The 14,427-nt window shown below is 53.1% G+C and overlaps 1 protein-coding gene across 1 annotated transcript in view; it reads right to left on the reverse strand.

The window, feature by feature from the left end:
- Positions 1–202: 202 nt before the first annotated feature.
- LOC144952146 (tsukushi-like) overlaps positions 203–14,427 on the reverse strand; it is a 40,726-nt gene continuing 26,501 nt past the window's right edge. The window contains exons 5-6 of the mRNA XM_078882550.1: positions 9,767–9,811; positions 203–241 (exon numbers count right to left, since the gene is read on the reverse strand). Coding sequence (XP_078738676.1) covers positions 203–241; positions 9,767–9,811 — 84 coding nt within the window. The remainder of the gene's footprint in view (positions 242–9,766; positions 9,812–14,427) is intronic.

Genomic DNA, 14,427 nt, shown 5'->3' on the forward strand with positions numbered 1-14,427 from the left:
GCTACGGTTGGTTCCTACAGTTGGTTGCTAGGTTGGTTGCTAGGTTGGTTGCTAGGTTGGTTGCTAGATTGGTTGCTAGGTTGGTTGCTAGGTTGGTTGCTAGGTTGGTTGCTGGGGTTGGTTGCTACGGTTGGTTGCTACGGTTGGTTGCTACGGTTGGTTGCTATGGCTGGTTGCTATGGTTGGTTGCTACGGTTGGTTGCTACGGTTGGTTGCTGCGGTTGGCAGCACCTGTCGACACCTGCGGCACAACAACCACAACAACCACATTAACGAACCACAACAACAACCACACCAACAACCACCACCACATTACCAACCACAACAACCACCACATTAACAACCACAACAACAAAAAACACCACAACAACAACAACCACCACCACATTAACAACCACCGCCACATTACCAACCACAACAACAACCACAACAACAACCGCCACATTAACAACCACAACAACAACCACAACAACAACCACCACCACATTACCAACCACAACAACAACCACAACAACAGCCACAACAACAACCGCCACATTAACAACCACAACAACAACAACAACCACAACAACAACCACCACCACATTACCAACCACAACAACAACCACAACAACAACCACAACAACAACCGCCACATTAACAACCACAACAACAAAAACCACCACAACAACAACCACCACCACATTACCAACCACAACAAAAACCACAACAACAAAAACCACCACAACAACAACAACAACCACCACCGCCACATTACCAACCACAACAACAAAAAGCACAACAACAACAACCACCACAACAACAACAACCATCACCACATTACCAACCACAACAACAACAACCACCACACCAACAACAACCACCACCACATTACCAACCACAACAACAACCGCCATTCGCCACTACTAATTGGCTGTGTCGGGTGGTGGTGAGTCTGTGGGTCTCTGTGTGATGAGTCTGTGGGTCTCTGTGTGATGAGTCTGTGGGTCTCTGTGTGATGAGTCTGTGGGTCTCTGTGTGATGAGTCTGTGGGTCTCTGTGTGATGAGTCTGTGGGTCTCTGTGTGATGAGTCTATGGGTCTCTGTGTGATGAGTCTGTGGGTCTCTGTGTGATGAGTCTGTGGGTCTCTGTGTGATGAGTCTGTGGGTCTCTGTGATGAGTCTGTGGGTCTCTGTGTGGTGAGTCTGTGGGTCTCTGTGTGGTGAGTCTGTGGGTCTCTGTGTGGTGAGTCTGTGGGCCTCTGTGTGGTGAGTCTGTGGGTCTCTGTGTGATGAGTCTGTGGGTCTCTGTGTGGTGAGTCTGTGGGTCTCTGTGTGGTGAGTCTGTGGGTCTCTGTGTGGTGAGTCTATGGGTCTCTGTGTGGTGAGTCTGTGGGTCTCTGTGTGATGAGTCTATGGGTCTCTGTGTGGCGAGTCTGTGGGTCTCTGTGTGGTGAGTCTATGGGTCTCTGTGTGGTGAGTCTGTGGGTCTCTGTGTGATGAGTCTATGGGTCTCTGTGTGATGAGTCTATGGGTCTCTGTGTGATGAGTCTGTGGGTCTCTGTGTGATGAGTCTATGGGTCTCTGTGTGATGAGTCTGTGGGTCTCTGTGTGATGAGTCTGTGGGTCTCTGTGTGATGAGTCTATGGGTCTCTGTGTGGCGAGTCTGTGGGTCTCTGTGTGGTGAGTCTATGGGTCTCTGTGTGGTGAGTCTGTGGGTCTCTGTGTGATGAGTCTGTGGGTCTCTGTGTGATGAGTCTGTGGGTCTCTGTGTGATGAGTCTATGGGTCTCTGTGTGGTGAGTCTGTGGGTCTCTGTGTGGTGAGTCTATGGGTCTCTGTGTGGTGAGTCTATGGGTCTCTGTGTGGTGAGTCTGTGGGTCTCTGTGTGATGAGTCTGTGGGTCTCTGTGTGATGAGTCTATGGGTCTCTGTGTGGCGAGTCTGTGGGTCTCTGTGTGGTGAGTCTATGGGTCTCTGTGTGGTGAGTCTGTGGGTCTCTGTGTGATGAGTCTGTGGGTCTCTGTGTGATGAGTCTGTGGGTCTCTGTGTGATGAGTCTATGGGTCTCTGTGTGGTGAGTCTGTGGGTCTCTGTGTGGTGAGTCTATGGGTCTCTGTGTGGTGAGTCTGTGGGTCTCTGTGTGGTGAGTCTATGGGTCTCTGTGTGGTGAGTCTGTGGGTCTCTGTGTGATGAGTCTGTGGGTCTCTGTGTGATGAGTCTATGGGTCTCTGTGTGGTGAGTCTGTGGGTCTCTGTGTGGTGAGTCTATGGGTCTCTGTGTGGTGAGTCTGTGGGTCTCTGTGTGATGAGTCTGTGGGTCTCTGTGTGATGAGTCTATGGGTCTCTGTGTGGTGAGTCTGTGGGTCTCTGTGTGGTGAGTCTGTGGGTCTCTGTGTGATGAGTCTGTGGGTCTCTGTGTGGTGAGTCTATGGGTCTCTGTGTGGTGAGTCTGTGGGTCTCTGTGTGGTGAGTCTATGGGTCTCTGTGTGGTGAGTCTATGGGTCTCTGTGTGGTGAGTCTATGGGTCTCTGTGTGATGAGTTTGTGGGTCTCTGTGTGATGAGTCTGTGGGTCTCTGTGTGGTGAGTCTGTGGGTCTCTGTGTGATGAGTCTGTGGGTCTCTGTGTGGTGAGTCTGTGGGTCTCTGTGTGATGAGTCTGTGGGTCTCTGTGTGGTGAGTCTGTGGGTCTCTGTGTGATGAGTCTGTGGGTCTCTGTGTGGTGAGTCTGTGGGTCTCTGTGTGATGAGTCTGTGGGTCTCTGTGTGATGAGTCTGTGGGTCTCTATGTAATGAGTCTGTGGGTCTCTGTGTGGTGAGTCTGTGGGTCTCTGTGTGATGAGTCTGTGGGTCTCTGTGTGATGCGTCTGTGGGTCTCTATGTGATGAGTCTGTGGGTCTCTGTGTGGTGAGTCTATGGGTCTCTGTGTGATGAGTCTGTGGGTCTCTCTGTGATTAGTCTGTGGGTCTCTGTGGGGTGAGTCTGTGGGTCTCTGTGTGATGAGTCTGTGGGTCTCTGTGTGATGAGTCTGTGGGTCTCTATGTGATGAGTCTGTGGGTCTCTGTGTGATGAGTCTGTGGGTCTCTATGTGATGAGTCTGTGGGTCTCTATGTGATGAGTCTGTGGGTCTCTGTGTGATGAGTCTGTGGGTCTCTGTGTGATGAGTCTGTGGGTCTCTGTGTGGTGAGTCTGTGGGTCTCTGTGTGATGAGTCTATGGGTCTCTGTGTGGTGAGTCTATGGGTCTCTGTGTGACGAGTCTATGGGTCTCTGTGTGATGAGTCTATGGGTCTCTGTGTGGTGAGTCTGTGGGTCTCTGTGTGGTGAGTCTGTGGGTCTCTGTGTGGTGAGTCTGTGGGTCTCTGTGTGATGAGTCTATGGGTCTCTGTGTGATGAGTCTATGGGTCTCTGTGTGACGAGTCTATGGGTCTCTGTGTGATGAGTCTGTGGGTCTCTGTGTGGTGAGTCTGTGGGTCTCTGTGTGATGAGTCTGTGGGTCTCTGTGTGATGAGTCTGTGGGTCTCTGTGTGATTAGTCTGTGGGTCTCTGTGTGGTGAGTCTGTGGGTCTCTGTGTGATGAGTCTGTGGGTCTCTATGTGATGAGTCTGTGGGTCTCTGTGTGGTGAGTCTGTGGGTCTCTGTGTGATGAGTCTATGGGTCTCTGTGTGATGAGTCTATGGGTCTCTGTGTGACGAGTCTGTGGGTCTCTGTGTGGTGAGTCTGTGGGTCTCTGTGTGATGAGTCTGTGGGTCTCTGTGTGATGAGTCTGTGGGTCTCTGTGTGGTGAGTCTGTGGGTCTCTGTGTGATGAGTCTGTGGGTCTCTGTGTGATGAGTCTATGGGTCTCTGTGTGATGAGTCTGTGGGTCTCTGTGTGGTGAGTCTGTGGGTCTCTGTGTGATGAGTCTGTGGGTCTCTGTGTGATGAGTCTATGGGTCTCTGTGTGATGAGTCTATGGGTCTCTGTGTGACTTGTCTATTAATGTCAAAACCGGTCCTTGGCTAGAAACATCTGGGGCAGTTCCAACAGCGTTGATTCAAGCAGAGGCCGAACCGAGCTGCTGCTACTGCTGATGAGTCACTGAAAGTCAAAACCGGCTCTCGCCCTCGGGATGCCGTTGACGAAAAGGTTGCCGAGCAGGAAATTCCGGCGACTGATCAACCCCGAACCGGTTTTTTTTTGGGGCCCCTAAAAGAAGAAACCCTCCCCAAACCAAAACAAGTATAACCCGTAAAAACAAAGTTGTTCACTATAAATCCTTTTATATGCGTGGCGGCTAGAGTCCTCTCGTCCTCTGGCTTGAGATGGCTGCCACCTATGGGTCAGATGATTGCATGGCAGCATTAAGCAATTGGTAAATAAATATAAAAAAATTTGTCCTAAAAAGTGTAACATTTTGGAAACAAAATTTCCACGAACATTAATTGTCTCGCACAACGAGTCTGTGTGCAAAATGTCAGCTCGATTGGATCACGGGAAGTGGGTTAAAAAACGACCGAAAGATTTGCACGGTCCTAAGCAAGCAAGCGAACTTAATATAAAGGATTTAAAAATAAAATTCATCATTAAACAATCTCAGCTACAAAGACAAAGATACCCCGTGTAGCCTTCAACAGACTGCTGGGGCAAGTGCTATTACAGAGTAGTAGCAGCGCCTATACAAAGACAAAGATACCCCGTGTAGCCTCAACAGACTGCAGGGGCAAGTGCTGTTACAGAGTAGTAGCAGCGCCTATACAAAGACAAAGATACCCCGTGTAGCCTCAACAGACTGCAGGGGCAAGTGCTGTTAGCAGCAGCGCCTATACACAGACAAAGATCCCCCGTGTAGCCTCTAACAGACTGCAGGGGCAAGTGCTGTTAGCAGTAGCGTCTATACACAAAGACCACCCGTGTAGCCTCTAGCAGGCTGCAGGGGCAAGTGCTGTTAGCGGACAAAGATCCCCCGTGTAGCCTCAACAGACTGCAGGGGCAAGTGCTGTTAGCGAGCAGCACCTATGAAGGCTACCGGCACTGTGGCACACGAGGGGGTGGGTGGCCAGCACCACCACGCCCGACCGCCTTTGTCTCCCCAGTAGCGATGTTTACTACACAACGCAACCACCAAGTAACTCATTTGAGGCTGAGTCGACCTAGGGGAGGCCCATGGCCGGTTCAGACAATCGCCACCGTAGCGCTAACCGCTGCGCCACCGCTCCCCCGTTCCATGCACTGACTCACCAAGACACAAAGACAAAAGTCCTCCCCCGTGTAGCCTGTGGGGGCAAGTGCTTTTAGCGAGTAGCAGCACCTATTAAGGCCGGCACACACACTCACCTACACACACACACACACCTACACACACACACACCTACACACACACACCTACATACACACACACACTCACCTACACACACATACACACACTCACCTACATACATACATACACACACTCACCTACATACACACACACACTCACCTACATACATACATACACACACTCACCTACATACACACACACACTCACCGACACACACACACACACTCACCGACACACACACACACACACTCACCGACACACACACACACACTCACCGACACACACACACCTACACACCGACACACACACACCTACACACACACACACACTCACCTACACACAGACACACTCACCTACACACACACACTCACGGACACACACACACTCACCTACATACACACACACACTCACCTACATACACACACACACACTCACCTACATACAAACACACACTCACCAACATACATACACACACTCACCTACATACACACACACACGCACGCACCTACATACACACACACACCTACATACACACACACACTCACCTACATACACACACACACTCACCGACACACACACACACACTCACCTACATACCTACATACACACTCACCTACACACACACACTCACCTACATACACACACCTACATACACACACACACTTTCACCTACCTACACACATACAATCACCTACCTACACACACTCACCCACCTACACACACACACACTCACCTACACACTCACACTCACCTACATACACACACCCTCACCTACATACACACACACACACTTTCACTTACCGACACACATACAATCACCTACCTACACACACTCACCCACCTACACACACACACTCACCTACATACAGACACACACACGCAAACCTACACACACCTACACACACACACACACACTCACCTACACACACACTCACCTACATACACACTCACCTACACACACACACAAACTCACCTACACACACACTCACCTACACACACACACTCTCACCTACACACACACACTCTCACCTACACACACACACACACTCACCTACACACACACACTCAACTACACACACACACACACCTACACACACACACTCACCTACACACACACACTCACCTACACACACACACACTCACCTACACACACACACGCACGCACCTACATACACACACACTCACCTACATACACACACACTCACCTACATACACACACACTCACCTACATACACACACACTCACCTACATACAGACACACACACACTCACCTACACACACACACACTCACCTACACACACACACTCACCTACACACACACACTCACCTACACACACACACCCTCACCTACATACACACACACTCACCTACATACAGACACACACACACTCACCTACACACACACACACTCACCTACACACACACACACTCACCTACACACACACTCTCACCTACACACACACTCACCTACACACACACACACACTCACCTACATACAGACACACACTCACCTACACACACACACTCACCTACACACACACACTCACCTACACACACACACTCACCTACACACACACACTCACCTACACACACGCACTCACCTACATACACACACACACTCACCTACACACACACACACACTCACCTACATACACACACACTCACCTACATACAGACACACACACACACACACCTACACACACCTACATGGACAAACACACGAACACACATGCTCATACCGACACGCACGCGCAAACTCTGCTTATTAACCTTCACGCGAGTGTTAATGTAGTCAGCGAGTTGAGCATTAGTGTGAAGCTACGGGTCTCTGTGCGAGTCTGTGGGTCTCTGTGCGAGTCTGTGTGTGAGTCTGTGGGTCTCTGTGTGAGTCTGTGGGTCTCTGTGCGAGTCTGTGTGTGAGTCTGTGGGTCTCTGTGTGAGTCTGTGGGTCTCTGTGCGAGTCTGTGGGTCTCTGTGCGAGTCTGTGTGTGAGTCTGTGGGTCTCTGTGTGAGTCTGTGGGTCTCTGTGCGAGTCTGTGGGTCTCTGTGCGAGTCTGTGGGTCTCTGTGTAAGTCTGTGGGTCTCTGTGTGAGTCTGTGGGTCTCTGTGCGAGTCTGTGGGTCTCTGTGCGAGTCTGTGGGTCTCTGTGCGAGTCTGTGGGTCTCTGTGTGAGTCTGTGGGTCTCTGTGTGAGTCTGTGTGTGAGTCTGTGGGTCTTTGTGTGAGTCTGTGGGTCTATGTGTGAGTCTGTGGGTCTCTATGTGAGTCTATGGGTCTCTGTGCGAGTCTGTTGGTCTCTGTGTGAGTATGTGAGTCTCTGTGTGAGTCTGTGGGTCTCTGTGTGAGTCTGTGGGGATCTGTGTGAGTCTGTGGGTCTCTGTGTGAGTCTGTGTGTGAGTCTGTGGGTCTCTGTGTGAGTCTGTGGGTCTCTATGTGAGTCTATGGGTCTCTGTGCGAGTCTGCTGGTCTCTGTGTGAGTCTGTGGGTCTCTGTGTGAGTCTGTGGGTCTCTGTGTGAGTCTGTGGGTCTCTGTGTGAGTCTGTGTGTGAGTCTGTGGGTCTCTGTGTGAGTCTGTGGGTCTCTATGTGAGTCTGTGGGTCTCTGTGTGAGTCTGTGTGTGAGTCTGTGGGTCTCTGTGTGAGTCTGTGGGTCTCTGTGTGAGTCTGTGTGTGAGTCTGTTGGTCTCTGTGTGAGTCTGTGGGTCTCTATGTGAGTCTATGGGTCTCTGTGCGAGTCTGTTGGTCTCTGTGTGAGTCTGTGGGTCTCTGTGTGAGTCTGTGGGTCTCTGTGTGAGTCTGTGTGTGAGTCTGTGGGTCTCTGTGTGAGTCTGTGGGTCTCTGTGTGAGTCTGTGGGTCTCTGTGCGAGTCTGTTGGTCTCTGTGCGAGTCTGTTGGTCTCTGTGCGAGTCTGTGGGTCTCTGTGTGAGTCTGTGTGTGAGTCTGTGGGTCTCTATGTGAGTCTGTGGGTCTCTGTGCGAGTCTGTTGGTCTCTGTGTGAGTCTATGGGTCTCTGTGTGAGTCTGTGGGTCTCTGTGCGAGTCTGTTGGTCTCTGTGCGAGTCTCTGTGCGAGTCTGTGGGTCTCTGTGTGAGTCTGTGGGTTTCTGTGCGAGTCTGTGGGTCTCTGTGTGGTGAGTCTGTGGGTCTCTGTGTGAGTCTGTGGGTCTCTGTGTGAGTCTGTGGGTCTCTGTGCGAGTCTGTGGGTCTCTGAGCGAGTCTGTGGGTCTCTGTGTGAGTCTGTAGGTCACTGTGTGAGTCTGTGGGCCTCTGTGTGAGTCTGTGGGTCTCTGTGTGAGTCTGTGGGTCTCTATGCGAGTCTGTGGGTCTCTGTGCGAGTCTGTGGGTCTCTGTGCGAGTCTGTAGGTTTCTGTGCGAGTCTGTGGGTCTCTGTCTGAGTCTCTGGGTCTCTGTGCGAGTCTGTGGGTCTCTGTGTGATGAGTCTGTGGGTCTGTGTGGGGAGTCTGTGGGTCTCTGTGTGATGAGTATGTGGGTCTCTGTGTGGTGAGTCTGTGGGTCTCTGTGTGGTGAGTCTGTGGGTCTCTGTGTGATGAGTCTGTGGGTCTCTGTGTGATGAGTCTGTGGGTCTGTGTGGTGAGTCTGTGGGTCTCTGTGTGATGAGTCTGTGGGTCTGTGTGGGGAGTCTGTGGGTCTCTGTGTGGTGAGTCTGTGGGTCTCTGTGTGGTGAGTCTGTGGGTCTGTGTGTGGTGAGTCTGTGGGTCTATGTGTGGTGAGTCTGTGGGTCTCTGTGTGGTGAGTCTGTGGGTCTCTGTGTGGTGAGTCTGTGGGTCTGTGTGTGGTGAGTCTGTGGGTCTCTGTGTAGTGAGTCTGTGGGTCTCTGTGTGGTGAGTCTGTGGGTCTGTGTGTGGTGAGTCTGTGGGTCTCTGTGTGGTGAGTCTGTGGGTCTCTGTGTGATGAGTCTGTGGGTCTCTGTGTGATGAGTCTATGGGTCGCTGTGTGATGGGTCTATGGGTCTGTGTGGTGAGTCTATGGGTCGCTGTGTGATGGGTCTATGGGTCTGTGTGGTGAGTCTATGGGTCTCTGTGTGATGAGTCTGTGGGTCTCTGTGTGATGGGTCTATGGGTATGTGTGAGACCATGAGTCTCTGTGTGAGTCTATGGGTCTCTGTGTGGTGAGTCTATGAGTCTCTGTGTGATGGGTCTATGGGTCTGTGTGAGACCATGAGTCTCTGTGTGAGTCTATGAGTCTCTGTGTGAGTCTATGAGTCTCTGTGTGAGTCTATGAGTCTCTGTGCGAGTCGATTGGCAATGTTAATCAACGCCACCGCAGCGCGCTAACCACTACACTACCGCTCCCCACACAAAGACAAAGTTCCCCCATATAGCCTTAACAGACCTTGGGGGAAAGAGCTGCTAGCAAGCAAGGGCATGATTGGGTGGCGTCTTTGAGAAAGGATACTACGACTCACAAATAGATGGACTAACATTGCCCATAGACTAACACTGCACGTGAACTAACACTGCACGTGCCCTTCCCTTCTGACCTGAGACGACCCTTCGGCCGCAGTGCTCATGGGGTCAGGCTGCAGCTGCCCAGAGCCAGACCGCGCGTGGATTGCAGAGGATTGTTCTGCGAACGTGTGTGGGTGTGTACGTGTGTGTGGGTGTGTGTGTGTGTACGTGTGTGTGGGTGTGTGTGTGTGTACGTGTGTGTGGGTGTACGTGTGTATGGGTGTGTGTGTGTGGGTACGTGTGTGTGGGTACGTGTGTGTGGGTACGTGTGTGCGTGTGTGTGTGTGGGTGTGTGTGTACGTGAGTGTGTGGGTACGTGTGTGTGCGTGTGTGTACGTGTGTGTGGGTGGGTACGTGTGTGTGGGTGGGTACGTGTGTGTGTGAGTACGTGTGTGGGTACCTGTGTGTGTACGTGTGTGTGGGTACGCGTGTGTGTGTACGTGTGTGTGGGTGTACGTGTCTGTGGGTACGTGTCTGTGGGTACGTGTGTGTCTGTGGGTACGTGTGTGTCTGTGGGTACGTGTGTGTGTGAGTACGTGTGTGTGTGTACGTGTGTGGGTACCTGTGTGTGTACGTGTTTGTGGGTACGTGTGTGTGTGTACGTGTTTGTGGGTACGTGTGTGTGTGTGTGTACGTGTGTGTGTGGGTGGGTACGTGTGTGTGTGTACGTGTGTATGGGTGTACGTGTCTGTGGGTACGTGTGTGTCTGTGGGTACGTGTGTGTGTGTGCGTGTACGAGTGTGTGTGTGTACGTGTGTGTGTGTACGTGTGTGTGTGTGTGCGTGTACGAGTATGTGGGTGGGTACGTGTGTGTGTGTACGAGTGTGTGTGTGGGTGAGTACGTGTGTGTGTGTACGTGTGTGTGTGTGGGTGAGTACGTGTGTGTGTGTGTGTGCGTGTATGTGTGTGTTTGTATGTGTGTGTGTGTGTATGTGGGTGCGTGTGGGAGCGTGCGTGTGGGTGTGCGTGTACGTGGGTGTGCGTGTACGTGTGTGTGCGTGTACGTGTGTGTGTGCCTGTGTGTGGGTGTGTGTGTGTGTGGATGGGTGTGGGTGGGTACGTGTGTGTGGGTACGTGTGTGTGTGTGAGTGCGTGTGGGTGTGTGTGGGTTGTGAGTGTGTGTCTTTGTCTTGTGTGTGGGTTGTGAGTGTGCACGTGTCAGCATTCGTCACTTCACGTGGCCTCTAAGTGCACCTGGCCTGGCACAAGACGCCGTTGTGACGTCACTGCCACTTTGTGGTGAATGTTATTGGCGTGTGTCTGTGTGTGTCTGTGTGTGTGTCTGTCTGTGTGTGTCTGTGTGTGTGTCTATTTGTGTGTGCCACAGCGCCGGTAACCTTAATAGGTGCACTTGCTCCTACAGCCTGTTAGAGGCTATCGTTGTCTCTCTACCTCTGTCTGTCTCCTCGCCTCTTGTCTATCTGCGTGTCTGTGTCCTCGTGTCTCTCTCGCGTGTCCCGCTGTCTCTCTCAAACTCCCCGTGTCTCTCTCTCTCTCCGACACTTCAAATCTAAACTTTCTGCCACCCCGAACAGCTACCAGGCCTCACCGACCTCGACTAGTTCGGCTACCCGAGTCAGCTCGGCCTAGCCGGCCCTGGTCAGACACCCCCCCCCCCCCCCCCCCGTACTCAACACCGATCCACCGGAAAACCGCCACCAAACCACCGTTAACCACAACAACAACAACCACCACAACAACAACAACAACCACAACAACGACAACCACCACCACCAACCGCTTCTACCTGAGCGCTGTGGGAGACGAGGAGGTGGACTGAGCTTGATGGGACTCTTGTCAGTTATGATAGCGCCGGCGAGACCACGCCCACCGGGTTTGACCACGCCCACCGGGTTTGACCACGCCCACCGGGTTTGACCACGTCCACCGGGTTTGGCCACGCCCACCGGGTTTGACCACGCCCGCCGGGTTTGACCACGCCCGCCGGGTTTGACCACGTCCACCGGGTTTGGCCACGCCCACCGGGTTTGACCACGCCCGCCGGGTTTGACCACGCCCACCGGGTTTGACCACGCCCACCGGGTTTGACCACGCCCACCGGGTTTGGCCACGCCTCCTTCCTCACTGGGAGCCACGCCCCTTCGCACCATGCTCCAACCCCCTCTCTCCCCCTTCACGCTGAACCCCGCCCCCTTCTCATGACGCCCCGCCCCTTCACGCTGAACCCCGCCCCCTTCTCATGACGCCCCGCCCCTTCACGCTGAACCCCGCCCCCTTCTCATGACGCCCCGCCCCTTCACGCTGAACCCCGCCCCCTTCTCATGACGCCCCGCCCCTTCACGCTGAACCCCGCCCCCTTCTCATGACGCCCCGCCCCTTCACGCTGAACCCCGCCCCCTTCTCATGACGCCCCGCCCCTTCACGCTGGAACCGCCCCCTTCTCATCACGCCCCGCCCCTTCACGCTGGAACTGCCCCCTTCTCATCACGCCCCGCCCCTTCACGCTGGAACCGCCCCCTTCTCGTCAAGCCCCGCCCCTTCACGCTGGAACCGCCCCCTTCTCGTCAAGCCCCGCCCCTTCACGCTGGAACCGCCCCCTTCTCATCACGCCCCGCCCCTTCACGCTGGAACCGCCCCCTTCTCGTCAAGCCCCGCCCCTTCACGCTGGAACCGCCCCCTTCTCGTCAAGCCCCGCCCCTTCACGCTGGAACCGCCCCCTTCTCGTCAAGCCCCGCCCCTTCACGCTGGAACTGCCCCCTTCTCATCACGCCCTGCCCCTTCACGCTGGAACCGCCCCCTTCTCATCACGCCCCGCCCCTTCACGTTGGAACCGCCCCCTTCTCATCAAGCCCCGCCCCTTCACGCTGGAACCGCCCCCTTCTCATCACGCCCCGCCCCTTCACGCTGGAACCGCCCCCTTCTCATCACGCCCCGCCCCTTCACGTTGGAACCGCCCCCTTCTCGTCAAGCCCCGCCCCTTCACGCTGGAACCGCCCCCTTCTCATCACGCCCCGCCCCTTCACGCTGGAACCGCCCCCTTCTCATCAAGCCCCGCCCCTTCACGTTGGAACCGCCCCCTTCTCATCACGCCCCGCCCCTTCACGCTGGAACCGCCCCCTTCTCATCACGCCCCGCCCCTTCACGCTGGAACCGCCCCCTTCTCATCACGCCCCGCCCCTTCACGCTGGAACCGCCCCCTTCTCATCACGCCCCGCCCCTTCACGTTGGAACCGCCCCCTTCTCATCAAGCCCCTCCCCCTTTCACACTGGAACCGCCCCTTCGTGCTAGACTCCGCCTCCATTCTAGTTAAACCCCGCCCCCTAGCACTCTAAGCTCCGCCCTTTTTTGTAATCAAACTCTGTATTTCGACTGCAGGTTCAATCCGATGAGCTGTAAAGCTCTTTATAGGGCTGAACGATTAATCGATTATAAATCGAAATCGCAATTTGAAACTTCGCGATTAGCAAATCTCAAAGGCTGCGATGTTTTGTGCGATTTGAAAAGTCCCATTTTATTTGCTTATTGTAATTGTTTTATTTTGAATAAATATAGCTTCATTTGTTTAATAATTAATGCTACCCCTACTCCCTCCCTTTGATGCTGCTAATCCTGCATAATGCACGGGCATAATATGACGTTGAAACCCCTCGACCACCTCCTACGCATTTCACAAGTAGTACTAATCACATATCTGCATTTCACATAAATATGCTAAATTCCTCTTGATATGCAAATTCCTTTGTCAAGGCGCTCTACCCCCTCCAACCCAGCAGCTTAAATATACGCTCCAAGCTTGGTGGTGTTTCATTCAGACGCTGTCTTTCCGACAGACCTGTTCATTCAGACGCTGTCTTTCCGACAGACCTGTTCATTCAGACGCTGTCTTTCCGACAGACCTGTTCATTCAGACGCTGTCTTTCCGACAGACCTGTTTATTCAGACGCTGTCTTTCCTACAGACCTGTTCATTCAGACGCTGTCTTTCCGACAGACCTGTTCATTCAGACGCTGTCTTTCCGACAGACCTGTTCATTCAGACGCTGTCTTTCCGACAGGCCTGTTCATTCAGACGCTGTCTTTCCGACAGGCCTGTTCATTCAGACGCTGTCTTTCCGACAGACCTGTTCATTCAGACGCTGTCTTTCCGACAGACCTGTTCATTCAGACGCTGTCTTTCCGACAGGCCTGTTCATTCAGACGCTGTCTTTCCGACAGACCTGTTCATTCAGACGCTGTCTTTCCGACAGGCCTGTTCATTCAGACGCTGTCTTTCCGACAGACCTGTTCATTCAGACGCTGTCTTTCCGACAGACCTGTTCATTCAGACGCTGTCTTTCCGACAGACCTGTTCATTCAGACGCTGTCTTTCCGACAGACCTGTTCATTCAGACGCTGTCTTTCCGACAGACATGTTCATTCAGACGCTGTCTTTCCGACAGACCTGTTCATTCAGACGCTGTCTTTCCGACAGACCTGTTCATTCAGACGCTGTCTTTCCGACAGACCTGTTCATTCAGACGCTGTCTTTCCGACAGACCTGTTCATTCAGACGCTGTCTTTCCGACAGACCTGTTCATTCAGACGCTGTCTTTCCGACAGACCTGTTCATTCAGACGCTGTCTTTCCGACAGACCTGTTCATTCAGACGCTGTCTTTCCGACAGACCTGTTCATTCAGACGCTGTCTTTCCGACAGACCTGTTCATTCAGACGCTGTCTTTCCAACAGACCTG

Source organism: Lampetra fluviatilis, chromosome 66 (genome assembly GCF_964198595.1).
Source record: "Lampetra fluviatilis chromosome 66, kcLamFluv1.1, whole genome shotgun sequence".
NCBI classification, from domain to species: domain Eukaryota; kingdom Metazoa; phylum Chordata; class Hyperoartia; order Petromyzontiformes; family Petromyzontidae; genus Lampetra; species Lampetra fluviatilis.